Below are 27,062 nucleotides of genomic sequence, written 5' to 3' on the forward strand. Positions count from 1 at the left end.
GTGTGGGTGTCCGGGCCTGGGGGGGGAGGGGACAGGAGCTCGGCCCCGGGGGAATGGGGCAGCGGCCCGTGGCTGCTCCAAGCGTCCCCCGGCTCTGACCCAGTGGAAGAAGCCGACTACCTCGGTGTGCGCATCCAGCTGTGGAGGGAGCGAGGGGCAGCGGGGGCTGCCGGCTTCCTGGAGTGGTGGGTCATCGAGATGCAGGACTGCCACAGCAACTGCAACTTGCTGCCCATGGTCATCTTCAGCGACAAGGTCAGCCCGCCCAGCCTTGGCTTCCTGGCCGGCTATGGGTGAGTCTGGGGTCTGGGTGGCCCGGGGCTGGGCGGCTCAGGCGGCGGCCCGGGCCTCACTCTCCGCTCCTGGCAGGATCATGGGGTTGTACGTGTCCATTGTGCTGGTCATCGGCAAGTTTGTGCGGGGCTTCTTCAGCGAGATCTCGCACTCCATCATGTTCGAAGAGCTGCCTTGCGTGGACCGCATCCTCAAGCTGTGCCAGGACATCTTCCTGGTGCGGGAGACTCGCGAGCTGGAGCTGGAGGAGGAGCTGTATGCCAAGCTCATCTTCCTGTACCGCTCGCCAGAGACCATGATCAAGTGGACGCGAGAGAAGGAGTGAGCCCCGCCCTCCCGCCCCGGGCGCTGGGAATGAAGGAGCCGCCAGCACAGGCGGCACCGTGGACTGGGGCGGCTGCTCCCCGGCCCCAAGCCCACCAGCTGTGACAACTCCGCGGCCCCCCCGAGCCCCGATGCTGCTGTCAGAAGGACGCTGTGTCCCACCCGAGCCCCGTGGGCCCAGCCTAGTCCACGGCCAGCCAGCTGGGCCCGGAGGCCCAGCCCCACGCGTACTGTAGAGTTTTCTAATTAAAAATGTTTTTATTTATACAAATAGACAATGGCGGGCCAGGCCCATCCTGCCCTGACTCCCGCCCTGCGCCGACAGCCCTCCCGCGCCGGCCAGGTGTGTCCTCCGGGCTCAGCTCTGAGCCTGCTCAGCCTCGCTGTCACTGTCCTCAATCAGGTACTCCTGGATCTCCTGCATGACCAGGTCCCTGCGGAGCACACAGTGAGCGCCGGGCGGGTTGGACGCCACAAGGGGCTTCGCAGCTCAGGCGTCACTCACCTCTGCCTGCGGGACTGGGCCTCCGCCAGGATGTAGGGGGGCAGCGAGTCCTGGGAGGGCTGCAGGAAAAGAAGCCAGGAGGGGTGAGGGGTGGCGAGCGTGCCGGTGCCCATGGCTGGGGGAGGAGCGTCCACTCACCACGTCCTTCATGGTGACCCGGCAGCTGTAGCACAGCTGCTCGGTGACGCAGGCCGGGGCCTCCTCCCTGGGGAGCAGAGTGGACCTGTGGAGCTGGCTCTGCCCAGGCCCTGGTGTCCCCCCCTTCCAGCTGCAGGGAGATGGGGCAGGGACTCACCTCTCACAGGCCGCCCCGCAGCAGGCCTGGCCCCTGCCTGGCTTCAGGCTGCCGCAGGGTGAAGTGGGAGTCCCACACTCAGCCTGGGGTGTTTTTGAGCGACGCAAAGAGGTCTGAGCCCCAAAGGCAGTGGCACTATCTGCAAACAGAGAGGGGTGAGGGCACCAAGCCCCAAACGCCAGCCCGCCCCCCGCTGGCCTGCTCCCACCCGGCACCTACCGTCGGTGTCGATGTCCAGCGCACACATGCACAGGAGGCAGTGGGGGCCGGCGGGGCCGGCAGCGCAGCCCTCCCTGGGGGACTTGGCCAGCTTCTCGCTCGTCCTGCGGGTAGGCGGGAAAGTCACGGGCACCACCCCCAGCCAAGCCTGGCTGTGGGCTCAGCACCCCCTGCATGCACACCTGTACACGGTGCTGATGGTGGAGGGGAACTGGGTCTGCAGCCGGAGGATGAAGGCCTCCATCAGACGGTGGATGCTCGCCTTCTCGGGTGCCTGGGGGAGGAGGGGGCGGGGGAGGTGGTGTGGAGGACAGGGTTTCACGCACCGGCCCTGCTTCCACAGCAGGCCAGGGATGTCCGCTCTGTGGCCCCGTGAGGCCACAGCCTCTCATCAGGAATGACAGGACAACGTAGGGTTCTCATCAGCTGATGTGTGCCAAAGGAAGGGACGCCCCGGCAGACCCACCTTGGTGTCGATGGCCGGCGTGAAGACCGACGGTACCGCGAACAGGCGGTTGTAGAAGACCACCTCTTTCAAGGTGTGATCCCGCATGGGCCGCACCACCACCACGTCCCCGTGCCGCTCATCTGAGAAGCCCTGAGGGGTGCAGCGGGTGACCCAGGTCCTGCCTGAGGCGGGGCCAGACCCCCTCCCCCAGGCGAGGCTGCGGCCCAGAGGCTTTCAGGTGAGGGCACAGGGGCACCTGGCCCCGCCCCCACGTACGTGTCCCCGCCCCCACGTATGTGTCCCCGCCCCCGCATACTGTGTCCCAGGCGAGGAAGGCGCCTCTCCCCAGGGCCAGGTTGGTCATGAGCTTGATGGCCAGGCGGGTGCAGCTGTCCCCCATCATCACCTTGGAGTAGCCGTGGACTCGGGCCACGTGCAGGATCAGGTGGGCCCTGTGAAGGAGCAGCGGCCGTTGCAGAGGCCAGCCAGGGTCCCAGAGGCAAGGGCAGGGCCCGGGGCACGGGCTCACCGGAGGGTCTGCAGAAGCTCCTCCTTGGCCGTCAATGTCTTCACGGAGTTGAACAGCCTGGACAGAGCCGCAGTCTGCGCAGCTGTAGGGGACCCGGTATGGCCTGGGTGGGGTGGGCACGTCTGCTCTCCCCCCTGAGCCGGGCCGCGGCTGCCCTCTGAGCCCAGCTGGTGCTGCAGAAAGCTGCCCACTGCTGCCTTGTAGCCCTCCTCCGTCCCTCCTGGCTCCCGGGCAGGGCAGCGAAGCACCGACGGCGGCAGGCTGAACACCTGCCAGGATGCCAGAGGCCAATGAGCTCAGGGCCCAGCCTGGGGGAGCACGGGAGCAGGAATGGGCACACCCATGGCCCTCCAGGTCCTTTCCCAGGACAGCCCAGCCACCTCCTCTAAAGCGACCACGTGCCACGGGAAGCCAACGCTCTGCAGGATCCGCTGCACCTCAGCCAGGGTTTCTGCTCGGCCTCCCGGGCTCTGGCCACAGACTGCTCCCTCTGCAGTGGGAAAAGGAGGGTGTGGGCTTGCAGAGATGCCTGGGGCGGGGAAGGAGGGGACCAACGCCCGCACGGCCAGACTCCCAGACTCCGTACAGGGGCGGTTCTGAGGTTCTCAGAGCTGGCAGCAGGTACCTCCGCAGAGCGAGAGAGGCCACACAGCCCTCCACATCCTACCCAACACCGGCACTGAACACAGGGCAGGCACTCGGCCCCTCGCCCCAAATCTGGGCAGTCTGACACTTCAGGACAGTACTTCAGTGCCCACTGCTGGAAGTGTCCCTACCAGAGCCTCAACGAAAGGCCCTCCCAGGCAGGCCTCGCCAAGAGGAGGCTCTCCAGGGCGGCCCTCAACATCTAGCGCTAGCACACATACCATCAACAAAGATGACTCCCGGCACAAAACGCAGTCTTTTGGCAGAATCCTGACTCAGGCCCTGCGGGGAGAAGCAGCACCTAGGATCGCCTTCCCAGCAGACGGAAGGAGTGCTGCTCCCAGGAAGCAGAAGCAGCGGCTCAGGTGCAGGGTTAGGCAGGCCTGCGGACAGGGCTGAGCAGGCCAACGCGCTGAAAGGCACACTGTGTAGGTCTCAGAAATCTGTAGTTCTGTTGCAGAACAGAGTTGGCCTCAGGCAGAGGGAGCTGGGCCAAGCGATGCCACCCAAGTGCTGGCTGGCCGGCCGGGGCCGTGCTCCACCTGAGCAGGGACGGGGACCAGGCACAGGAGCACTCTGCGGGCTGCCTGCCCCTCAGCCGGCGTGGCAGGAGCACACGTGCCCCATCCCTGCTCCAAGACCTCCACCTGGAAAGGCCAGAGCCCTAGGGCCCACCCACGTCCTGGGTTCACAGCCTGAGCCCCCCCACATCTATCTCCTCCCCTTACATGCTGCACTCTTTGCCCAGACCACTTCTGACAAGCGTTCTCCATCTCCCCATGAGCCGTACTTGGCCAAGCTGCAGCACCATGGTGATGCAGGTTTGGAAAATGAACAGAGCACAGTGGGGCACAGCTGGGTATCCAGGATGTGGCTTCTGGTCTCTGCCCCTGCCGTCAACCCCAGCAGTGCCGTGCAGGAGCGGGCTGCTGGCTCCTGTCTACACAAGGCCGTAGGAGCCAGCTGAGCAGGAAGCTCCCTGACTCAACTTGAACATACCTCAAGGACCTGCCAGACCATGGAGCCAGACGAAGGCCCCCCCGACCATGCCAGGAGCACCTGGGGAAGAGGAAACATCGACAGTTTTACATAGTGCCTTCTAACACACAGGCGTCTACCCCACACCGAGCCCACCCTCAGAGCCTGTAGGGAAGCCCCTGGCTACCTTCTCTCCAGGAAAGATGAGGCGGTTCTTCCCCAGCATAGCTCTGAACTTGTGCACATACAGTGCCTTGAAGCAGTCCCTGTAAAGGAGCCAAACGGGGCTGCTCTGGCCCACCAACGGTGTACAGCCAAGGCCCAATGGCAATAGCATCTGTCTCTTGGGAATGCCCGCCTTTAGAGACTGCCACAGCCTGGAGAAGGGCTGGGTGGAATGCAGCACTGCAGATGCAGCTGCCAGGTGCACCAGGTTCCCAGGAACACACCTAGTCCCTGAAGGTTGCAAGCTATACCGAACATGGGGCCGTAGCTAATGCACCCCAGCTGGTGGAAAGGGCAGACTCAGACTGGCAAGTGATGAGCCAGGCCTGATGCCCACGAGGAGACACGCTGATGGATGATTGGCTTCTAGGTACTGCCCCTCTGGAGTGGAAGAGGAAATGCTAAGCAGGCTGTAGAGAGGCACAACAGCCCGGGCCTCCAGGCTTGCCAACCGAGGCTGCAATGTATCTAGGCCTTGCTAGGCAGAAATGGTTCCGAATCTGCACCAAACACACATCCTCAGGTCCCTCCTTAATCCTAACTACTCAGGAGGCTGAGATCTGAGGATTGCGGTTCAAAGCCAGCCCAGGCAGGAAAGTTCGTGAGACTCTTATCTCCAATAGACCCCCCCCGCCCCCCCCTTGCTAGAAAACCAGAAGTGGTGCTGTGGCTCAAGCGGTAGAGCGCTCGCCTTGAGCTGAAGAGCACAGGGACAGGGTCCAAGCCCAGAGTTCAAGCCCCACAACCAAAAAAAAAAAAAAAAACATAGTCAAAACTTCCCACCAGGTCTGGGAAGCTCTTAACATTTCAGTTGACTCAGGCTACTAAGGCAAATGTTTTCAACCCTGGCTGCATGTTAGACTCACAAAGACCAGTTGTCAGAATTTCCAGGGGTGAGATCTAAAATTATCTGCTTTAAAAATTCTCTCAGAAGCTAAGCACCAGTGGGTGAGGCCTGTAAGCCTAGCTACTCAGAAGATTGAGATCTGAGAATCTGAGCAGAAACATATCCATGAAACTCATCTCCATTTAACCACCAAAGAGCCAGAAATGGGTGGCTCAAGTGCCAGCCTAGAGCAAAAAAGCACCCAGGTCCTGAGTTCAAGCCCCAGTACTGGCACAAAGGAAGAAGAAAAAGGAGGAGGAGGAAGAGATTACTTACTCAACAAACAAGCCCTATTCTAAACAGTATCCAACAACAGAAGAAATTAAAAGGCTAAAATGCAGAGACCTAGTGCTGCCCTCCCGCCCCGGACCCTCTGGAAATAACATCTTGTTCCTGGCCAAAGGACTTGGGGGACAATGAGCTTTCCTTCCTAGCCTCTGCTCCCACAGATAAAACGGATGTCCTACAAGGTAAACAACTTCTACCCAGAGCACTTGGCAAGTTCCCAGGATGCTCTGAATGGCGTCAGATGTATCCTAGCTAACCCTAAATGTCAGTTGTGGGGCTTGAACTCTGGGCCTGGTGCTGTCTCGCGCTCTTCAGCTCAAGGCTAGTGTTCTACTGCTTGAGCCACAGCACCACTTCCGGTTTTCTAGTGGTTTATTGGAGATAAGAGTCTTACGGACTTTCCTGCCCAAGCTGGCTTTGAACAGCGATCCTCAGATCTCAGCCTCCTCCGCAGCTAGGATGACAGGCGTGAGCCACCGGCGCCGAGAGTAACAATGCTTTTAAACAGAAGAAAAAAGCCTGAGAAGCAGGGCTCTCACCTGCAGAAGGCATCTCCGGCGCGGATGACCACCACTGGCAGGCCTTCTTTGCACTTCACACACTTCTGCTCACCTCTTGAAGGGTCAGGGAGGAGAGAACAAGCATGTGGATGCAAGGCCCCCTTGCCTTAGCGGACCAGATGGCCACCTAAGGCCGGACCAGAGGACCCTCCCTGGTACCCTGGGGCTTGTCTGTGTCTTAACCAACAGCTCAAAGGCCCTGGGCTGGAAGAATGTGTGGCCTGGAAAAGCAGGCCTAGGGGACATGTGAGGGTCTCTGAGGAGACAGGCCTCCAGTGACAGGACAGCAACGGGGGGGGGGGGGGTGTGTGTGACAGGCAGAAGGTGTCAGTCAGGGGCCAGGGGCGACAGGGAGTAGACAGCAGTCAGAGCCAGGTTGCCAGATTGGGGGGAGAGGACTAACAAGAAGAGAGCATCAGGCTGGGGTGACTAGGAGAGGGCATCAGGCGAAGGGTTTAGGGTGGGGGGCGTCAGGCATAGGGTGCAACGGGCGGAGGGGACGACGGGGGGGGCAACAGGTGAGGGGGGACAGGTGGAGGGTGGGACAGAAAGGGGGGAACAGGCGGAGGGCGGGACGGGGGAACAGGCGGAGGGGGGACAGGTGAGGGGGGACAGGTGGAGGGTGGGACAGAAAGGGGGGAACAGGCGGAGGGGAGACAGGTGAGGGGGACGGGGGGACAGGCAGGGGGCGGGACAGGCGGGGGGGGGCGGGGGTGTGGACAGACGGGGGGACGGGGGGGGGGCCAGGCGGACCGGAAGGAGCGGTTCCCAGGGCCTCGCGAGCCGGCAGGCCGCTCGCGCCCGGCCCGGAGAACCGCGAACGCGGCCCGGGGCTCTCACCTGGGCCGGGGCGGGGGCGCCGGCTCTCGGGGCGCCGGGTCCGCGTAGTCCTCGCCGGCCTGGCACATGTCGGCGCCGGGCGTCGGAGCCGCCAGCCCCGCCGAGCGCCCGCGCCGTCTGATGACGTCGGCGGCGGCGACGCGCCGTGAGGCGAGGGCGGGGCGAGCGGTGACGTCGGCGCGGTGGCGTCACGGCGGTGACGCGCGGGCCGGGCCGGGCCGGGCCGGCCGGGACGGGGGGCGGGGGGCGGCGGCGGCGGCGGCGGACGCGGCCTGGCCCGGGATGGCGATGTTCCGCAGCCTGGTGGCGTCGGCCCAGCAGCGGCAGGCGCCGGCCGGGCCCGCGGGCGGCGACAGCGGCCTGGAGGCGCAGTACAGCTGCCCCATCTGCCTGGAGGTCTACCACCGGCCGGTGGCCATCGGCAGCTGCGGCCACACGTGAGCGCGCCCGCGGGGCGGGGGTCGGCCGGGCGCGGGGCGCGGGGCGCGGGGCGCGGGGCCCGCCCCGCTGCGGGGCCGCCCGGCCCGGACGTGTGCCCACGGGCCGCCGCCGCCGCGCGGGGCCGGAGCGCCGCAGAGCCGCTGCGCCGAGCGGGCGGCGGCCGGGAGGAATGACTTGTGGCTCTGCTGTCAACTTTCTCCGCCCGCGGGCGGCTCCCGGCCCCGGCCCGCTCCCACGGCGGGCCCCCCACGGCGGGTCCCCCACGGCGGGCCCCCCACGGCGGGTCCTCTCACGGCGGGCCCCCCACGGCGGGTCCCCCACGGCGGGTCCCCCACGGCGGGTCCCCCACGGCGGGTCCCCCCACGGCGGGTCCCCCACGGCGGGTCCCCCCACGGCGGGTCCCCCCACGACCGACCCCGGAGGCGGCGCTCGGCCCGCGGAGCTCCGGCCCGGCCCGCGCCGACCGCCCCCGGGCGAGGCGGAGCCTGGTGCGGAGCGTGCGGGGTTCTCCGCGAGGCCGGGATCGGGCAGGGCGCGCCCGGCGGGTGGGAGGCCCGGGAGCCGCGTGCGCACAGAAGCAGCTGCCTTCCCGGGCTGCGGGTGCGGGAACTGCCAGGCCGGGGAGGCGGGAGGCGGCGGGGACCTCGTCGGCGTCCAGTGCCGCCCCCCTCGGTCAGGTGGCACCGGCGCCGTCCGCAGGGAGAGCCCAGCCGGCAGCCCGGGCGCCGCCGCTCCCCGGCTCTGCAGCGGCGTTGGACCGTAGTGCCAGTCACGGAGCTTGAACTCGGGGCTGTCCCTGAACTGCTTCTGCTTGAGGCTGGCGCTCCACCCCTTGAGCTACAGCTGCACTTCCAGCTTCTTGGGGGTTAAGTGGAGATGAGAGTCTCACAGACTTTTCCTGCTCAGACTGGCTAACAGCCTTGAACATCAGATCTCAGCCTCCTGAGTAGCAGGGTGACAGGCGTGAGCCGGTGGCACCGCCCAGGACTTACTGCTTGATAGCACACACTCGCAAGTGTCTTAAGGTGTCTTCTGCACCTCCTAGTCTATTCATGAGGTTTTGCTGGGGTCTTTGAAAAACCTTTCCAGGCCTGGAGCATCACAATGGTTCTGACTTCTTCACCCTGATTAGAGCCATTGTACTTTGCGCTTCATTGTCTGCAAAAATTAGTATCCACCCTCCCACCTCCCCCCAAAAGAAGTCTTTTCTTAAAATGTGATGTGCATGGGAAAAAGCAGGAGTTTATGGGCGGACTGAAAAGCTTTTCCACCGATGTCTTCTCGTTGTTACTCCTGTCAGATACAGTTATAGAATGTGGGCAAATGAGCACAGTTTAAGGCCTCTCCTGACACCTCTTAAAAGTTTGCTGATTCTTTCCCCTCCAAGAGCCACTGACCACAAGCGGTTTCCTTCCCGTGAGAAGGTGTTCTGGTGGTAAGAGGAGGCCCGCATGGGGTGGGTGTTACTGCTCTAGAACCCAGACAGAGGAGAGTCTAGGGAGGGCTTTTGAGTTGCAGGCATGGACAGGAAGCCAACTGGTAGAGCCTTGTGGAGGATTCAAGTAACTCTCTTGGGTCCCCAGAGGTGTGGCCCATTACAATCAAGAAACAGCTGGGGTGAGCCACGTCTAGGTCCAAAGGCAGGTGGGCCAGGGTGCACACAATTGTGAGTCAGCCCACAAAGCCTTTGGAGGCAGCCTCTGCTGGTCAGCACAGTCTACTGGCCCCACTGACGCCCGAAACATCACCTGTCCAGAAGCCCAGAGCAGGTCCTGTGGCCTGCAGTCCACCCTTGGCAGTCCTCAGGGCCTGGAGAAGAGCTGGGCCTACACCCACTGCCCTTGTCTCTTCGGTTGAGAAGTGGCTCAGCACCGGGCCCTGTGCAGTTTCAGGCAGAAACTCCTGTGGGAGAAGCAGGCCCTAGAGCCCTGTCTCCTGTTCCTTAGGGGCCTTGACTTGGGGACAGTCACCCTGAGCCACATTTCCTCTCCAGCCTTCCCTGCATTCCAAAGGGAAGTACAGCTGCCCTTCTTACTTTCACCACCATTTTCTTCAGCGACCAGCTTTTCCCAGTTCCACATGGACCCTCTTCCTCTGCCCAGTGAAGTGTCCGTGACTTACACTGGTCTTGCTCATGTGGCCTTGCCTTGTGCAATTTTAATAACTTCACTGAGAAAAAGTGCAGTGCATCACGATTTATTCACTTCAGGTGTAGAATCCAGTGATTTCTAGTTTGTTCAGTTACATAGCCATTGGCACAAGAGAGAAGGAAACTCAGTACCCATTCCCCTCCCCCTAGCTATTGGCAGCCAGTACCCAGGCCGGTCTGTGTATTTGGGTGTGCTGGCATTTCATATAAATGGTATTACACAAAATGTGGCCCTTTTATTATTATTTTTTTACTTAGCATGTTTATGAGGCTTGTCTATTTGATATCAATGCTTTGCTCTTTTTTATGACCAAATTCATACAGCACATTTGTGCACCTGCCCCTCTGCTGATGGACACCCAGGCCATGGCTACCTCTTATCCCAGGAACACTTGGATGTTCTTTGTCAGCATCATCTCACCAGCCTCTTCCTCTAGTGAAGAGGTGAAGCAAGAGGCCTCCCTGGCTGAACTCTGGGACCAGGCTGTCCTGGACATACTTGCTGGGGTGCTGAGGGGTGTGTAGGTGCCTGAAGAGACCTCCCCCATGGGCGAGGTGAAGGGCAGGGAGCCACTTCGTGGTCAGGCAGAGCCTGTTAGGGTCCTTTCACGGCAGGTGGGTCTCGGGGTAACTGCTCCCTTCTCGGCGCAGTGTAACAGAACTATCCAGAAACCAGAGGGTAGAAAGAGAAGGGAGCTGGCACTCTGGGGCTCTGCCGGAAGCTGGGGCCTGCTTCCTCTTTGTACAAAGGATCTTCTCTTGGGGAGGGAGGGAGAGCGTGTGGTGGCCCTTGTCTTTAGCTGAGTCATCTGTAAACTCTTAGCCTCTGTCCAGTGTGGTTCTTCATCCCCACCCCATGCCAGCCTGCCGGGCACGTCAGGGAGAGGCTGAGCAATGCACTGTGCTCCCGGAGCCTTCTCGCAGTTGGCGAGCTTGCCATCCTGCTGGGCTGGGTCGCCCCGCCTGCTGAGCACCGCCTGGTGCTCCGCATCCATGCGGGACCCGCCCCCGGCACTTCCTGTGAGGCTGCATGGAGGGGCCTGTGGGCATGCTCCCGTCCTTCTCTTCACCCCCCTCTTGTGGGGGGCTGTCAGGAGGCAGGGGATGGGGCACAAACCCCAGCTGGAGTCTGGGGCCTGCTCAGAGCACATAGCTGCTTAACTTGGTCTTTCTGGGTGACAGTGCTTGTGGGGGTTTTAGAGTCCCAAGTGAGTGCTTAGTACCTGAACCTGCCCCAGGGCAGCCCTTCCACCAAAGCATGGCTCAAGGTGCAAGAGTCCCTGCAGCCTGGGGAGCCGGCCAGCTAGGGCCAGGCCTTGCACCTTCCTCCTCAGCCCTGGGGCTGCCCGGTGCCTCCCGAGTTAGCATCATCAACATGTGACCGGAGCCTGCAGGGCGCAGTCTGACCTCATAGGATGTGGGATGCAGGGCTGAGGCTAGATAGAGCAGCACCCTAAAGCCCGGACGGCCCAGCCAGCTGGTGTTTCCCAGCTCCACAAATCCCAGCGGCAGCTGGGCCGCCCCTGCCCATGCTGGTTGGTTCTGGCTGGTTCTGGAGGCCTGGCAGGGCCCCTGCTAGCAGCGCTCAGGCCCGTGTCCCGCAGGTTCTGCGGGGAGTGTCTCCAGCCGTGCCTGCAGGTGCCCTCCCCACTCTGCCCACTCTGCCGGCTGCCCTTCGACCCCAAGAAAGTGGACAAGGCCGCCCACGTGGAAAAGCAGCTCTCGTCCTACAAGGCGCCCTGTCGGGGATGCAGCAAAAAGGTGCGACCTGGTGTGGGCCTGGGCTGGGCTGCCCCGGGGGGGGGGGGGGGCGCGGCGGCGTTCCGTGGGCCCCGCTCTTCTGCAGAGGCTGCTGCTCCTCTTGTGGTGAAGCTGGCTCTCGTCCGCACTCCGATGCCTGCGTTCCTTCCCCTGCCCTCCCTCTTCCTATGGAGCCAGAGCCGGGCTTGAGGTGCACAGCGCCGAGCTGCACTGAACCAACCGCCTGTCTCTGCTCAGCCTGCCTCCCCTGGGTGCTGCTGGGCACACGGGCTGTGGTGGCTCCAAGGCGGGAGGCATGCTGTCCAAACAGGGAGGTGGGCCGAGCGGGGCCGAGCGGGGCCGAGCACCTGGGAGTTGAGGGGCGGGGCCTGCCGCCCACTGCAGAGTGCGCTGAGGCCTCCCCCCAGTGGTCAGGCCAGGAACTTCACCTCCCTTCCCCGCGGTGCCCCCCACCGTGACCCCCTCTCCCCCTCCCTCCCCACCATGCCCCTAGCCCCTGCCATGCCCCTGGCACTGTTGCTGCGCAGCCCAGGGCCCAAGGCCCCAAAAACACCCTAGTCCTGAGCAGGGTGTGGAAGGAACAGCTAGGGGCCGTGTACAGTGCACATTTCAGACATTGCTGTGTCTTGGCCAGTGATTCTCACCTGTCATGGTAGACATCAGCTCTGTGGTTGTTCCTGGGATCCCCACAGATGCTCTCGTCCTGAGGTCCCCAGACGCTCCGGCCCCCCTGGTCTGTCCTGGGGTCCCCGCAGACACTCCGGCCCACCTGGTCCGTCCTGGGGTCCCCGCAGACGCTCCAGCCCCCCTGGTCCCAGTCCATCCTGGGGTCCCCGCAGACGCTTCAGCCCTGTGGCCCGTCCTGAGGTCCCCTCAGATGCTCAGGCCCTGTGGCCCATCCTGGGGTCCCCGCAGACACTCAGGCTCTGTGGCCCGTCCTGGGGTTCCCTCAGATACTCAGGCCCTGTGGTCCGTTCTGGGGTCCCCACAGACACTCCAGCCCCCGCGGTCCATCCTGGGGTCCCCGCAGATGCTTCGGTCCCTCTGGTCCCAGTATGTCCTGGAGTCCCTGCAGACATTCCAGCCCTGTGGCCTGTCCTGGAGTCCCCTCAGACGCTCTGGCCCCCGCGGTCCATCCTGGGGTCCCCTCAGATGCTCAGGTCCTGTGGTCCATCTTGGGGTCCCCGCAGACACTCTGGCCCCCCTGGTCCCGGTCCATCCTGGGGTCCCCTCAGACGCTCAGGTCCTGTGGTCCATCTTGGGGTCCCCGCAGACGCTCTGGCCCCCCTGGTCCTGGTCCATCCTGGGGTCCCCTCAGACGCTCCGGCCCCCGCGGCCGTCCTGGGGTCCCCTCAGACGCTCCGGCCCCCGCGGCCATCCTGGGGTCCCCTCAGACGCTCCAGCCTCCGCGGCCGTCCTGGGGTCCCCTCAGACGCTCTGGCCCCCGCGGCCGTCCTGGGGTCTCCTCAGACGCTCCGGCCCCCGCGGCCGTCCTGGGGTCCCCTCAGACGCTCCGGCCCCCCTGGTCCATCCTGGGGCACCTTGTGCTTGGTGGCGGTGAGCTGAGCCGCTGGGGTGTGCTATGGTGGTGCTCAGATGTCACCTGCTACGCCCCAGTCAGACTCTGTCCTGGGCAGGGTGGTCATCTCCTGCTAGCACCCCAGGGACAGGGGCCTGCCCCTCCCCCAGTGCCTCAGGCCTCTGCCCGAGGTCTTTGGGGCACGCGTCTCCCTGCACAGCTTCCTGCCAGCTTGGGTGTCTGTCCAGCAGCCCAATATCAAAGAGAACCCTGGCCCGGGAGTATGCGTTGGTTACCTGCTGGTCCTGGGTTCGTGACCGCGGCTTCAGGGACAGGTTCTCCCCCTCGGGGAAGGTGCCACCCTCCCAGCCCCTCCCACGTGCCGGTGGCAGCCGCTCGTGGCCCACCTTGAAGGGAGCATTGGCCCTCGCTCTTCCTCTTCCTGCTCAGATGCCCCCTCTGCTGCCCCTCCTCAGCCCAGGCCTCCGGGTCTGCCTCTGCCCACAGCCAGGCCTTGCCCAGCGACTTGGGTTGGCCAGCACGCCGTGTTGCTGTGCTGTTTGCCTTTTGCCCAGGGTTTTCCAGGTTCCCATCAGGAGGTGCGTTTCCCTGCTAATGCATGCCGGACCGCAGCTCCTTTCTGCCGCCCGAGCCTGTGGCCCCAGCTGTGTGTGGAGCGTGGTGGCGGGGCTGCGGCCGCTCCGCGTGCCATCTCCCCACCTGGCTCCCGGAGCCCTGGCTGCTGGAGCGGCAGCGGGCCAGTGTGCTGCTGCTGCTGCTGCTGCAGGGGACTTGCTGGCTGTTGCCTGTCCTGGGGGCCACGGCCTCAGCCTTCCCAACACCTCTTGCCCTCTCTCCGTCCCCTAGGTGACCCTGGCCAAGATGAGGGTCCATGTGTCCTCCTGCCTGAAAGTCCAGGAGCAGATGGCCAACTGCCCCAAGTTTGTTCCTGTGGTGCCCACATCCCAGCCTATTCCCAGGTAGGCAGCCCTCGGGGCGGGTGTGGCCGGGCCAGGCCGGGCCAGGCCGGGCTCGGGTAGCTGTGGCCAGAGTGCCTGTCCCATGGGCTGCACAGTCCCCTCTCTGGTAGGCCGCAGCCTGCAGCCCTTCGTGGAGACGGACCGGACTGGTAGACAAGGCAAGAGGGCCAGCCGGCTCCCGCTGCCTCCTTCCCGCCGGCTGACAGTGTGGCTCCTGCAGGCTGGGCCTCGCGGTGTTGGAGAGAGATGGGGGTGGCACCCAGCCTTATTCCCTCTCTTCCCACCCCTCCAGCAACATCCCCAATAGGTCCACATTCACCTGCCCCTACTGTGGCGCCCGAAACCTGGACCAGCAGGAGCTGGTGAAGCACTGCGTGGAGAGTCACCGCAGCGACCCCAACCGCGTGGTGAGCACCAGAGTCCACACCTCTCCCCACCCCGCCCCGCGCGTGGTGAGCCCAGAGCTCGTGCTGCTGTGTGAGTCTGGGGCACCGCCCCGCCCCACCGCCCGGGCCTCCTCCCAGGCCCAGGCTGCCTGGAAACCTGTCGCGTGCTGGCCTTGTGTTGCAGGTGTGTCCTATCTGCTCCGCCATGCCCTGGGGTGACCCCAGCTACAAGAGCGCCAACTTCCTGCAGCACCTGCTGCACCGGCACAAGTTCTCCTACGACACCTTTGTGGTAGGTCACCTTCCTGCCTTCCTCCTCCTCGCCCCCACTCTCTGTCTCTCCTTCCACCCTCCTCCTACCCTGCGACTCACCCACAGCTCCTGTGCGCCCCTCCTAACCAGCGTTAAAGGCCCCGATTCTGAGCAGGCAGGTGGACCAAGCTCCCTTTGAGCTGTGACGTGCCAAGATTAAGTGGACACTGGAGGGCGCCACACACCCACGCTGCCCGGGACTTGGGCCCGTGTTCAGTGGGCCTTGGCCTCCAGGACGGCCTCCTGGGGTTGGCCATGTGTTTTCTAACATGCTTGTGGAGAAAAGCTGGAGAAACTTGGCCCACCGCACGCTCTAGGTCCTCACCTCCGTCCCCTCCCTGAGCTGCAGGGGTCCGGCAGCCTGCAGACCCTCACCAGGTCTCTGGTGCAGCTCCTTCCCATGGCCTGGCTTACTCCATCAGCTCCTCACAGCCCCTGGCTGCCTGGCCCTCCACTCGGTCCACCCCTAGACAGCCCCATCCTCTCAGCCCAGGCTCTCCATCCCATGCCTGCCCTGTCAGCCCCGGCCACGTGTCTGCAGACTGCCCTTGGGGAGCCTGTTGAGGCAGAACTGGGAAGGCAAGCAGGCCTGACGTGGACAGGTGCCGGTATCCCCAACAAGGGTAGTGCAGGGAGTGGGAACGGGGTAAACCTGGCAGGGAGATGGAGGGGGGCTTGCACGCCCAGCCCATTTCCACTTCCTGTTTCCAGGACTATAGCATTGATGAAGAAGCCGCCTTCCAGGCTGCCCTGGCCCTGTCTCTCTCTGAGAACTGAAGGCACGCCCAGCGGCCTGCTCGAGCCTGGGACCGAGGCGCCCTCTCCCCGAGGACAGGGTTGGAGCCCCCACCCCGGCACTCGCACAGGAAACACCTTGCAGGCCAGGTGGAGTCATCCTGCACGAGGAGAGCCATCCAAGGGCCACCGGAGCCTGGACGCTGGCCGGCCAGTCTTGGCTGACCAGCAGAGAAGCAGGGTTATCGGTGCTTTGAGGGGCAGTGCTGGCCCGTTGGGTCAACGCAGTCGGCCATCTCCTCCGAGCCTCGAGGTGGAGAGTATGTGGTGCGCAAGATGTGCGCCCCACTGCCGGACAGCAGGAGGAGACCTGAGGCTGAGCCAGCCAGCATCTGGCTCGCCCCCCTGCGCCTTTGGTACTGGCTTTGTGATACTTAGAATCCTGGCGTTTTTTCTATCTTACCCCGCGTGATAATCTTTTCACATTTTATAGAGCAAAGACAAAGCAGTTACTCTTCATATTGCAATATCTGTGTTTGACTAGGATGAATAGTATTTTTATGGAACATTAACAAAGTTATATTTTTAAAAAAAAAACATTAAAAATAGCCGTTGTTTGGGATCAGCGCCTAGAGGGTCGGGATGGCGGGCACGCTCAGCCCAGCCGGGCCTGGGCCTGGGCCTGGGCCTGTGTGCGGGGCAGGTGTCGCAGCCCCGGCCACCCGTCGGGGTGTGGGGGGTTGTTTTTTGTGGGTCTTGTCATCTGCTGGCTTTTATGACAACCAGGAAGAAGCCCGGCGCCCCTGGAGGTGTGCTCTGGCCGGCCCAGCGTGCAGGGGGCCCTGCCCGGCACCTACTGGGGCAGGGCGCTCCCCAGCAGCGGCCAGAGAACCCTCGTCAGCACTCCTTTTCTGTTCATGGCATAAATTATTGCTGTCTTTTCGAAAACGTTTAAATAAAACATTTCCAAGCACCCGTGCGAGTCTGGAAGTGGAGTTCCTCAGTCTTCAGCACGGCTCTGCCGGGGGCCACCCCGGGGATTGGCCCCCTGTGCCCCGGGCCCAGCCTCCCCTGCAGAGCCGTGAGGTGTGGATGCCGCTCTGAAGCAGCCGGGGACCCCGTTTCTCCTTTCCGGGGCGGGGTCTTGGTGCGGTGCATCAGGCCGACTGCTTCCAGCTTCCTGAGGACCACCAGGTGCCCTGTTGACTTGAAGGTCACTGGAAGGCTGAGCGGTCACCCGGTGGCCGGTCCTTGTAGGTGGTTGCTGTGGCCTCTTACCGTCCTTCCCAGATGGGGTCCAGAGACAGATCTGTTCTGGACGGTTTGTTCTAAGAAGAAGTGTGTTCTCCAGCAAAATCTATGGCCTGAGCCAGGCAAACCCAGGTCACCCATAACTATAACTCAGCAGGGCCAGCACCGGGCGAAGCTGTGAGGGCTGCTGGGCCCCCCCTTGCATGTTTTCTGTGGCTGGGGGCCCTCAGCAGCGCTGGGCCGCAGTCAGCCAAGCCTGACTTCCCCCTGCCTTCTGGGAGGCGACCAGAGATGGCCCAGGCCGGTTGTCTGGGTCTCGGGCCCCGCAGGCTTTGTGCCCGCCCCCTGGCGCCTGGCCAAGCCTGTCGCCCTTGGGCAGGAGCTGCCAGTGGAGCCGGGGGTGCTGCCCCTGCAGGCCTAGGCCTGCCCACTGGTGAGTGATGCAGGTGCCATCCTGCGCGGGACCCTTGGTATCCAGGGCCTGAGGCCGCGTGGGACCTGCCTCAGCCGGCTCTGACCTCAGCAACCTCACCTTTCCATCCACCCTCGGACGGACGTTGCCCAAGCTCCGGGCCCCTGTGGAAACCGCAGTAGCTGAGGCCCTGCGGCTACTTTACCTGGAGCTGTGGACCCTGAGTGCCGCGACCACAGAGGAGGGAGGAGGAGCCAAGGCCACGGTGGCCCCTGGCAGTGCACTGCCCGCGAGGTCAGGGTGTGTACTGAGCAGAGTGAGTGTGGGCTCCAGTTGGGCCGACCCCTGAATGCCCTGGTATCTAGTTCGATCTCTCAGGGAAGGCACGGAGGAGTGGGAAGGAACCTGTCCCCAGGTACAGCCTGTGACACTCCCGCCGCCGCCACCAGACCCAGAAAGCAGGGCCGGGCGGGAGCCTCCCTGTGACCGCATCTGGCTGGCGGTGGCCAGTCAGTCCTGCGCCCCGGGGTGAGCCGTCACCACACGCGCTGTGCTCAGCAGGCCCCACGGGGGAGGCGGCTGGGAACCTGACCCACCCTGCCATTGGGAGCCCCTTTCGTGGGCCTCCCACGGCCTGCCTCCTTAGAGCCGTCTGGAGCCCAGAGACCACCCTTCAGGGGCCTGGGGTGGGTGGCGGGTGGGACAGCCATCTTCCCTGCTCGTGAGGACTGCGCTTCCCAAGCACCACCACAGGCCTGCACCCCACGGAGGGGTCTGCACCCCACAGAAGGGCCTCCCCCGGCCGCGGCCCCTCCCCCGGCCACGGCCCCTCCCCCGGCCGTGGCCCCTCCCCCGGCCGCGGCCCCTCCCCCGGCCGCAGCCCCTCCCCCGGCCACGGCCCCTCCCCCGGCCACGGCCCCTCCCCCGGCCGCAGCCCCTCCCCCGGCCACGGCCCCTCCCCCGGCCGCCGCCCCTCCCCCGGCCGCCGCCCCTCCCCCGGCCGCCGCCCCTCCCCCAGCCACGGCCCCTCCCCCGGCCGCAGCCCCTCCCCCGGCCATGGCCCCTCCCCCGGCCACGGCCCCTCCCCCGGCCGCCCCCCCCCCCAGCCGCAGCCCCTCCCCCGGCTGTGGCCCCGCCCCCGGCCGCCCCCCCCCCCAGCCGCAGCCCCTCTCGGTGACCGCACATCCACAGCTCCTCCAGGCCCAAGGGGGAGCCCCGGGCTCTGGAAAGCAGCCAGCACCCCGTTTCCTCCCACCACCGCGGGAGCCCTGGGGCCTCCACGCTGAGGTCCTCCGCAGGGCACAGGGCTGCCCCTCCTGAGGGTCAGCCCCCCGCAGCTGCCACCAGGCAGCTCCCGCCGCGCCTGTCGGTGCGTGGCAGGCGTGGAGATCCTCTCTGAGACCAGAGCTCTGCACCCCAGTCTCCATCTTCCCCCGGCTATGGCCACAGGAAGCCAGCCAGGCCTCCCTCTCCACCCCCACCCCCAAGCCGGGGCCGCGTGCCCCGCAGAGTCCAGGGACTCAGAGGCTCAGGTCGGTGTGGACGCACCTTAGGTTTCAGGTTGTGCAACGTGTGAGCTCACACCCTCCTTCTTAGAGAGCCAGGGACGCGGGACCTTCTCCATTAGGCAGGAGTGGGCAGCCAGCCTGAGGCAGACGCTGGATTCACCAGTCCCTGTGGCTCCCAGGACACTTCCCTGTTCCCACTGCAGGAGCTCCTCCTCCCCCCATCCTCCCCCTCTCTCCTTGTCTTCCTCCCCCTCCTCCCCTTCCTCCCCCCGCCCCGTCCCCCTCCTCGCCTCTCCACCCCCCTCCATGGGATGGGTATAGTAGAACGCGAATTCCAAGACTGCAGCCCTGGTGGTCCAGAACGTCAAGTGTGGCGTCCTCCACCTGCGCCTCATCTATGGGGTACATGTGGCCCGGCTGCCTTGCCCCCCTGTGGGCACTCAGGCACACCTGGGGCGCCCGCTGGTCACTACGCTGGCACCTCATGGAGGTGGCAGGCCCCTGTGGGCACTCAGGCACACCTGGGGCGCCCGCTGGTCACTACGCTGGCACCTCATGGAGGTGGCAGGCCCCTGAGGTAGGCGGAGGCTTCTGCACCCACGCTGCAGCCGGTGCCCAGCCCGCTGAGGTGAAGGGGCGCCCGAGCGCAGCTCTCTGCTCTTAGCGGCACCTTTCAGCGCAGGAGGGAGAGGTCACCCTGGAGGCTCGGCCCAGACACCCTCCCTGGGATGGAGGGCCGCGGGGGCAGGCAGCCTACGCGTGCCCAGCGGCTGGAGGCCTGGCCACCCCACCCTTCACATCCTCCTCCCTCCAGATGTCCAAGCCTTAGGAGGTCATCCGTTCTTGGCTCTTGTCTTCATAACTCTACGAAGGCCTGTCTTCAAACTGGCTCCATGCATGGGGGAGGACTGTACAGCTTTCAAGAGGAAGAAATCCACCCCGGAAGCCATCTGCCAGCTCCCAGGCCACGACGTGGAAAGGTTGGGATGGTGCCTCTAGGGCACGGAGCGTGGAGGTGGCTGACGGGGGAGAGGTGAACAGTGTCCCTCGCCATGGCCAGGCGGCTCAGCCCGCCCTGAGTGCTGCTGGGCCTGCCAACAGCGCACCGCAGAGGGCCCAGGGCCGCCTACTTCCAGCCCAGTCCAGGGCTGGGGGTCGCTGCCCAGTGAGGCAGATGGCCAGCACTGCAAGCTGGCAGGGAAGCCCTGGCATATTCAGGCCACAGATCTCCTGGAAGAGCGTGTTGGGGGGGGTGTGCACGTGTGTGCACGTGTGTAACTGGTGGTGCTGGGGATTGAACTTCGGGCCTTGTGTGTGCTAGGTGAGCATCTACCACCAGCCAGTTAAGCCAGGGGGCTTAACAAATCTCCCTTCTGTCACCATGGGGGATGAATGAGTGGAGATGGGCAGGCTTTTGTCCCCTTGTGGCTGGACTAGAGAGCATAGGACATTAACTGAACCAAAGTGGGGTCCTCCGGTGACACACAGGAGAGCATCGCAGGCTCTCCTTCCCCTGTGTGGGGCTAGGCCACTATGTGTTGGACCCGAGCCCCGGAGGATGCCTAGAACCATCCACAGACTCTCCCTCCTCGGCTTTCTGTCTGCGTGTTGCACCGATCATTCCTGCACTATCACACAGCATACATGGACACACAAGTGCACAGATGTGTGTGCAGACACACGTTGCCTCCTGGACCAGCCCCCAGCTCCGTTCTGAAGCTCTGCCCACCCCAATCCCGCCTCAGCCTCCAGCCCAGGCATCCAGTCTGCTTCGTGTAACTCCCAGCTTTGTGAAAGGCTCACTTCACCAGGAGCCACCGTGACAGCTAGCAGGGCCCACGAACCTTGGCCTGCCCTGGGGTGACCAGGCCCACACTGATGGCAGGGCCGGTGGATGGTCACGGGCTCAAGTGTCTACTGACACTGGCTGCACAGGTCCAGGTGCGTCTCATTACACCATCTGTCTGCACGCAGACCTGGGCTGCACTGACTACTGTGCCAGCCTCTGCTCCGAGTCCCAAGGTGACTGAGCGCAGCCGGCAGGCGCGTGTGCCCTGTGCCTGTCCCGCACACGCATGCTTCTACAGAAAAGCTCAGAGAGGAGCCGCCGCCCCGCTGCCCCGGGGACAGAAGATCAATTCTCCTTCATCCAGTTCAACAAGCCTTGATGAGCCCGCTGTGGACCTGGCCACAGAATGCGGACTGGTCCATCTCTCAGGCAGAGGACTCCAGGCATCTGAGGCCTTATCCGTGTGGGGCCGGGGAGGGAGGGCTGCAAAGCCACAAATAGAAACCTTCCATGGCCAAGGAACAGGTGACTAAGCAGCAGGCAGGCCGGGGCCACCGGTCGCGGGAGGCCTCGCCCCTCCCCATGCCACCTGCGTGCTGGGCTCCCACCCTATGCCTGGCCTCAGGCTGGAAGCGCGCTGGACTCTCCTGCTGCTCACCCCGCAGAGGCTTGGCCGGGCAGGGGCGCACCGTCTGGGCCGTTTGCGTGCTGTGCCGCTAGGCGCCGGGTGTCGGAGTGACCCGGCGGTGCCTGCTCCTGCCTTCCCATCCTTCCACCTTCCGGGTCCCAGCTCAGACAGCCAAAGCTGCCAGGCTCGGCCATGGGCCACGCGCCCAAACGCCCAACGCCTCACCAGACCCCGGAGCCGCCGCGCGCGCGGGCAGGCGCCCTGGCGTGGACGGGAGCCCCGCTCTCCATGGAGCGCGGGTCGCGGGCAGGTGCTGCGGCGCACAGGAGCGCGCTGCACGCGCTCGCCGCCTTCCCATCAATCGAAGGGGTCGCGCAGGGATTCCGGGGGTGGCGGGGCGGGGGGGGGGGGCTCCACAGCCCCGGGCGCGCCGGGCGCCCCGACCCTGACCCCCGATCCCCGGCCCGGCCCGCCCCGCCCGGGCGCTCAGCGCTGTGGCTGCGCGGGAGGCCCGTGCGCATCCCGGGGCCGGGCCGGCGGGACCCCAGCGGCAGCCCCGGCGCCCTCCTCTGCGGTGCGCGCCGGGGCGGGGGTCGGGGTGCGCGGCCGAGGGGCGCTGGGCGCGTTTCCCACCCCCGCCCCGCCCGCGCACCTGTCCGGGGCGTGGCGCCGCGTCCCGCCCCGCCGAGCCGGGCACCGGTTGGCCGAGGCGGCGCGCTATGCTAATGACCCTGACCCTTTCCCGCACCTGCTGGCCGCGCCGCCGGGCGCTGCGAGGCCGCCGCCGCCCGGCCCCCCGCGCGCCCGGCCCCCCGCGCGCCCCGCGCCCCCCGCGCCCCGTGCCCTGCGCGCGCCCCCGGCCTCGCCCCGCCGGGAGGGGACCATGCCGCGCTCCTTCCTGGTGAAGACGCACCTCGGACACCGAGCCCCCAACTACGGGCGGCTGGAGACGCGGAGAGGTAGGGCTGCGGCTCCCGGCCTGCGGGGCGGAGAAGTTTCCGGGCGCCCCCAGCCCCCCATCCCCGGCGCCCCAGCCTCAGCCGCCGCCGTCCTGGGGGTCCGAGAAGGCCGGGGACAGCCGCGGCGCTGGCCGGGCACAGCAGAGGCCCCGGGTCCGCCCGGCCCTCTATCGCGGCTGGTGCCGGCAGGGCTTCGGGGTTCGCTCCACGCGACACCGGCCTGGCACCCCCCGCGTCCCTGCCCCGCGCCCGGCTCCGGGGAGCCGGGGACGAGACCCCTCCCCGCGTGGCCCCGCGCTGCACCGGGGTCAGGGCGGGCTCCAGCCCTTCGGATGGAAGACTCGGCCTCGGGGACGGGGTTTCTTGGTCCTTGGGAGCGGGTGCCGTGGGCGCGGCAGAGTTCTCGGGTGAGCCCCAGTACCCCAGTACCGGCGGACACCGGGGTTCCGTCTAAGAACGGTTGAAAGCAATGCGGTGAGTCGCCACCAGCAAACTTGTAAACTAGAACGGCACCTACCAAAATGCAGCCCCAGCCTAAGGGAGCTTTTGTCAAATCACATGTCAATACCAGCACAGATAACAGGCCAAAACTGAATATAATGGGTTGCAAGGGGTCTTATCTTTTGGGGAGGGGGCTGGCACTGGAGTTTGAGCTGAGGGCCTTGTGCTTGCTAGGCAGGTACTCTGCGTCACTAGACCTTGTTATGTTTGAGACAAAGCCTTGCTGTGTAGCCCAGGCTGGCTTCGAACTCATCCTCCTGCTTTTGCTTTCCTGGTGCTGATTACGGACATAGGCCACCAGGCCTGGCTGGTTTTGTTTACTTCTTTTACTGTTATGTTAGTGGTGATAGACAGCAGGGTTCCATTTACAAACATCAGGTGAAAGTGCGTTTCCTTTCATACAGCGTCACCTGTTCCTTCATTCTCTCCTATTCCCATTGGCTAGTTTTATCTTATTTTTGTAGAGCTGGAGATGGAACTGGGAACACGGTGCATAGGACATCCTCAGCTCCGGGCCATCGACTTAAGTTTAAAACCATTGTTTAGGGGCCTCCCCATGCTGTGTCCCATCTTTACACTCGAATGTTCAAATCTAGTACCCCCTGTACGCAGTAGAACCCCTGGGACAACCTGCCTTCCTTTGGCATTCCCCGCCTTCCTTCTGGCGTCCTGAGAGTCCTGCTGGCCTGGTGGCGCTCCTCCCACCACGAGAACTGGCCTCGGATGCTGAGGTTTGGAGCCTCTGTTCCCTCCCTATAATAATGCCTGTTAAGCAGGCATCAGTGGTTCACACCTGTGCTCTTACCCAGGAAGCTGAGCTCTGAGCATCAAGGTATGTGGGAGACACATGAGACCCCCATCTCCATCCACCAAAAAGCCAGAAGTGGAGCTATGGCTCACGTGGTAGAATGCCAACCTTGAGCATAAAAGGGAAGGGATAGCATCCAAGCTCTGAGTTCAGGCCCCAGTACTGGCACATGCATACAGATACGCACATACACAAAGGCCGTAGGGTACAGGAAGTCCTGAGTCAGAGGGCGCTTACTTACAAGAAGCCCCTTCTCCCAGAAACCTTGGCTGCAGAACATACAGAAAAGCCAGAGACATGTGGGCAGACATTGAAAGGGTCTCTGGCACCCCGGCACACAGTCCCGTTCTACTCCTGCGGTGACCACAGGCCTCAGACCGAACTCAGCTCTGGTGCTGTCTGGGGTAAGGAGGCAGCCATCTTGGAGTAGAGACGTAGGGGAGGTGGCTCCTTACTTAAGAGAATCTGCCAGTCTGCAGAGCCCAGTCACGGCCATTATTTACCTGTAAACCCCCCCCATACCCGCACAGCTTTTCTGGAGGACAGAAACCTGACTTCGTGGGTTTATTCGCAGTCCTGGTCTGTGAACGTGGGGCCTGGGACTTGCGGCTGGCTGGCTTGTTCAGTTGTCACTCTGTCACCTGAGAAACCTGATTGTATAGTTCAGGACACTAGGGGGGCAGGGGTGAGGGCAGGGGACGTCAGAGGGTCTTTGGCTTTGCCATTCCTGTTTTCCACATCCTCCCCAGCACTGGCTTCTGTCTTTTTCTTCTTGAATTCCAGCCATCCAGGTGGCTGTGAAGAATCCCCTTACCATGGGTTTGATTGGCATTGTCCCGGTTAATGATATTAGATAACTTTTTGTATACTTGCTGACAGTTTTTGTGTCTTCCTTCTTAGGAGAAAGAGCTATTTCTATTTCTTCCTAACTTATTTTTTTCTTCCCAATTTTGAAATTGTCTTTGTGTTTTGATTGTTGACTTGCAAACATTCTTTATAGGTTTGGGATACTCTTTCCTGATCAAATATGGGGTAATTCCTTTATTCTGTGCTGTCTTTCTCTACCCAAACTCTCAGCACAGCAGCAGAAGCAGGGCCAGAGGTTTAATTCAACACATCGGGAGGAGGATGCTTAGTGATGGGAGCCTTAGAGAATCCAAAATTTGCTTCTTATCTGTAGACTGACCTTTCTTGTGGGGGTAGGGGATTCTGGGCACTATCCAGCTCAAACACATATGTATGTGTTTGTGTGTGTGCTGGCCACACATACAGGAGCCACTGCCCAAGAACTAGCCACGCCAGAACCAGGTCTGAGCCTGCCAACCCGCCAGCCCCAGCAGTCCACCTGGCTGAGTGGGCTTGTGTGCGCTGCGCAGACGACCAGCACACTGTGACGCGTTGAGGAGACGCTGGATGACCGGGAGGCTAATTGCTGCGGGGGCGCGAGGGGGCTGGCTCTACTCCAGGCGCCTTGGGTCCTGACCTCCTGCTGGTGCCGTGTAGGAGCCTCAGGGCTGGCCCCAGCCACTGCCCACAGCCCGGAGGTGGGGTGCTAGGGACTCTGCAGACAGACCTACCCCCGCCGGGACACCTCTACCAGGTGAAGACTGTTTTCCTTCTGAGTCAAGGTGTTGCTGTGCATCCCTGTCTGGCTTTGAACTCAAGCTCCGCCTGCCTCAGTATCCAGGATTCTAGGACTGCAGGTGCCCCCCCCCGTGCCCTGCAGAGCTGTTTGGGGTCCTGTGGCGGTTGTTGATAAGGAGCTGGGGTCCAGCCTCAGGCTTGCTGGGCCACTGTGCCGCGCGGCACTTCGGTCTCTTGGGAGAGGGCGCAGGTCCCCTTCCGTGGCAGTGCGGATGGCCACAGTGCCGGGATACGAGCAGAAGCCTGCAAGCAGGGGACGAGGCCTTCCGGCCTCACAGGGCTGCCCTCTCTCTCCTCTGCTCTTCTAGAAGCTGATGGTGCCTGCTCTGAGCGCAGAGGGCCGGCGGTGCCCGTCCACTCCCCGGACAGGGAGGCTCCTCCCGTGGCCAGCCAGCCCTGGATCTGCGCCTCCGCCATCACTCGCCTCTCCCTGCCCCTCCTCCCGTGCCACGAGGAGGCTCTGGGGCCCTCTCGACCAGAACCCCTGGACGTCAGCTGGACAGGCCCTCGGGCTGGCAGCACCCCAAGTGTGGCCCTCAGAGCCAGCCTGAACCACCTCAACCTGCCCCTGCTGCCGCCGCCGCCCACGCAGTGGCCCCCAATCCCAGGTCCCGATGGGGACGGGGCCCCAGACAAACCTCTCAAGGACCAGGGGATGTCTCGAGTCCCGGGGGGCTTTGAGTGCACCCACTGCCACAGGCCCTACCACACACCCGCCGGCCTAGCCAGACACCAGCAACTGCGCTGCCGCCTGCCGGCCGGGCGCCCCTTCCCCTGCAGGTACTGTGGCAAGGTGTACGCCAGCCTGGGCGCCCTCAAGGTGCACATCCGCACCCACACCCTGCCCTGCATCTGCAAGGTCTGCGGCAAAGCCTTCTCCAGGCCCTGGCTGCTCCAGGGCCACGCGCGCACCCACACAGGTGGGTGCCACGGGCCCCGGTGTGGGGGGGGGCGGTCAGGAAAGGAGGGGCAGCCCCCGCTGTGGCGCGGCCACACAGACGGCCTTGAACAGCTGACCTGTCCTTCCAGGCCCCGAGGCCAGAGCCTGAACTCAGGCTGTGCGGTGTGAGTGCCCCTGAAGGTTGGGGGTCTTCCTGCCCCGTCCATCACTCCTCTCTGCCTGTCTGCAAGGGCCCTGCCCCTGCCCCTGCCCCCCATGCCCGTCTGTGTCTGGCCCCCTCTGCTATGAGGAGGTGGGCTTAGGGTTCACCCTAAAGCCTTCATCTTTGCAAATTATACAGACAGAGACCCCATTTCCAAATGAGGCCACAGGGTAGGACTGGAGTCTGGACAGCTTTCTCTGGGGCGTGGGATATACAGGGCCTTCTGTCAGCCCACCGGCCCCGTTCCAGGCCCAGAACAGAGGGAAGGGGTGGGAGCCCGGCCTCTGTGGGGCACGGCGGGCACCTGGTCCGGAGGAGGGCAGAGGAGCTCAGCTGGGGAAATGGAGTCCGTGGGCACACAGGAGGCCTGGGCCCCGGAGACTGCAAGCTGGAACCCAGGCTCCACACGACTGTGGGACTAGACATGATCCCCCACAGTCCTCCCCCAACAGCCTCTGGGGGGAGGGGCTCAGCCTGTACAGGGGGTGGGGGAGGGGCTCAGCCTCTGGAGGGTGGGGGAGGGGGATCCTCACCAGCAGGTGCAGACCTTTCACCTGTGGCTGTGGTCCTGGTTGTAGTCGCTCACCTGGTCCCCCCCCACCGCAGGTGAGAAGCCCTACGCCTGCCCGCACTGCAACAGGGCCTTCGCGGACCGCTCCAACCTGCGAGCTCACCTGCAGACCCACTCGGGCACCAAGAAATACCAGTGCAAGGGTTGCTCCAAGACCTTCTCCCGCATGTCCCTCCTGGCCCGGCATGAAGAGGCCAGCTGTCGCCCCGGCCCCTGAGAGGCATGGGGGTGGAGGGGCAGTACCCTGGGGCATTCAGAGGCTCCTCGCCTGCTACCCTGGGCCCAGAGAAACCAGGAAGCCCCGCCGGGAGACTCCTCGCCAGGAGCCTTCACTGAACTGAGAACCACGGCCCCACTTCCCGGTCCCCCAGGAGATGGGCAAACTCTGCGCCACGCTGACAGCAGGCAGCCAGATCTTTCTCCATGCAACTGGAAGCTGTGTCCGCCTCGAAGGCTCAGCCGCCCCTCCGCCAGCCTTTGGCTGGGGTCTGGATCAAGCTGTCTCCTGCCACGCATGGGCACAGACACACGCGCGTGCACACACACACACACACATACCTTTTCACTTT

The 27,062-nt window shown here is 64.0% G+C and overlaps 4 protein-coding genes across 5 annotated transcripts in view; 3 read left to right on the forward strand and 1 right to left on the reverse strand.

Moving 5' to 3' along the window:
• Positions 1–718, forward strand: part of LOC138822832 (piezo-type mechanosensitive ion channel component 1-like) — a 59,183-nt gene extending 58,465 nt beyond the window's left edge. Inside the window, exons 50-51 of the mRNA XM_070015770.1 lie at positions 104–293; positions 370–718. Coding sequence (XP_069871871.1) covers positions 104–293; positions 370–619 — 440 coding nt within the window. The 3' untranslated portion in view covers positions 620–718. The remainder of the gene's footprint in view (positions 1–103; positions 294–369) is intronic.
• Positions 719–856: 138 nt separating this feature from the next.
• Positions 857–7,157, reverse strand: LOC138822826 (cytoplasmic tRNA 2-thiolation protein 2-like). Of its 2 annotated transcripts, XM_070015758.1 has the most exons (15): positions 7,037–7,157; positions 6,176–6,250; positions 4,425–4,503; positions 4,259–4,318; positions 3,481–3,541; positions 2,995–3,104; positions 2,615–2,883; positions 2,402–2,537; positions 2,104–2,235; positions 1,820–1,911; positions 1,638–1,741; positions 1,419–1,557; positions 1,262–1,328; positions 1,124–1,182; positions 857–1,052 (listed from the first exon to the last, which is right to left on the reverse strand). In XM_070015758.1, the coding sequence occupies exons 1-15, from the start codon at positions 7,102–7,104 to the stop codon at positions 977–979; spliced, it is 1,527 nt and encodes a 508-aa protein (XP_069871859.1). In that variant the 5' UTR covers positions 7,105–7,157; the 3' UTR covers positions 857–976. The 2 variants fall into 2 exon arrangements, with proteins under 2 accessions (XP_069871859.1, XP_069871860.1); XM_070015759.1 differs by lacking the exon at positions 1,262–1,328.
• A 131-nt stretch (positions 7,158–7,288) lies between these two features.
• LOC138822829 (E3 ubiquitin-protein ligase RNF166) lies at positions 7,289–16,294 on the forward strand. The gene is made up of 6 exons (XM_070015762.1): positions 7,289–7,473; positions 11,231–11,387; positions 13,774–13,886; positions 14,179–14,293; positions 14,457–14,564; positions 15,296–16,294. The coding sequence occupies exons 1-6, from the start codon at positions 7,319–7,321 to the stop codon at positions 15,359–15,361; spliced, it is 714 nt and encodes a 237-aa protein (XP_069871863.1). The 5' UTR covers positions 7,289–7,318; the 3' UTR covers positions 15,362–16,294.
• Positions 16,295–21,790: 5,496 nt separating this feature from the next.
• LOC138822828 (zinc finger protein SNAI3-like) lies at positions 21,791–26,710 on the forward strand. Its single transcript, XM_070015761.1, has 3 exons — positions 21,791–21,866; positions 25,128–25,739; positions 26,529–26,710. Exons 1-3 carry the CDS (start codon positions 21,791–21,793, stop codon positions 26,708–26,710), a joined length of 870 nt encoding a protein of 289 aa, XP_069871862.1.
• Positions 26,711–27,062: the final 352 nt, after the last annotated feature.

Source organism: Dipodomys merriami, unplaced genomic scaffold, assembly GCF_024711535.1.
Source record: "Dipodomys merriami isolate MVZ:Mamm:240054 unplaced genomic scaffold, mDipMer1.0.p SCAF_116, whole genome shotgun sequence".
Taxonomy (NCBI): Eukaryota; Metazoa; Chordata; class Mammalia; order Rodentia; family Heteromyidae; genus Dipodomys; species Dipodomys merriami.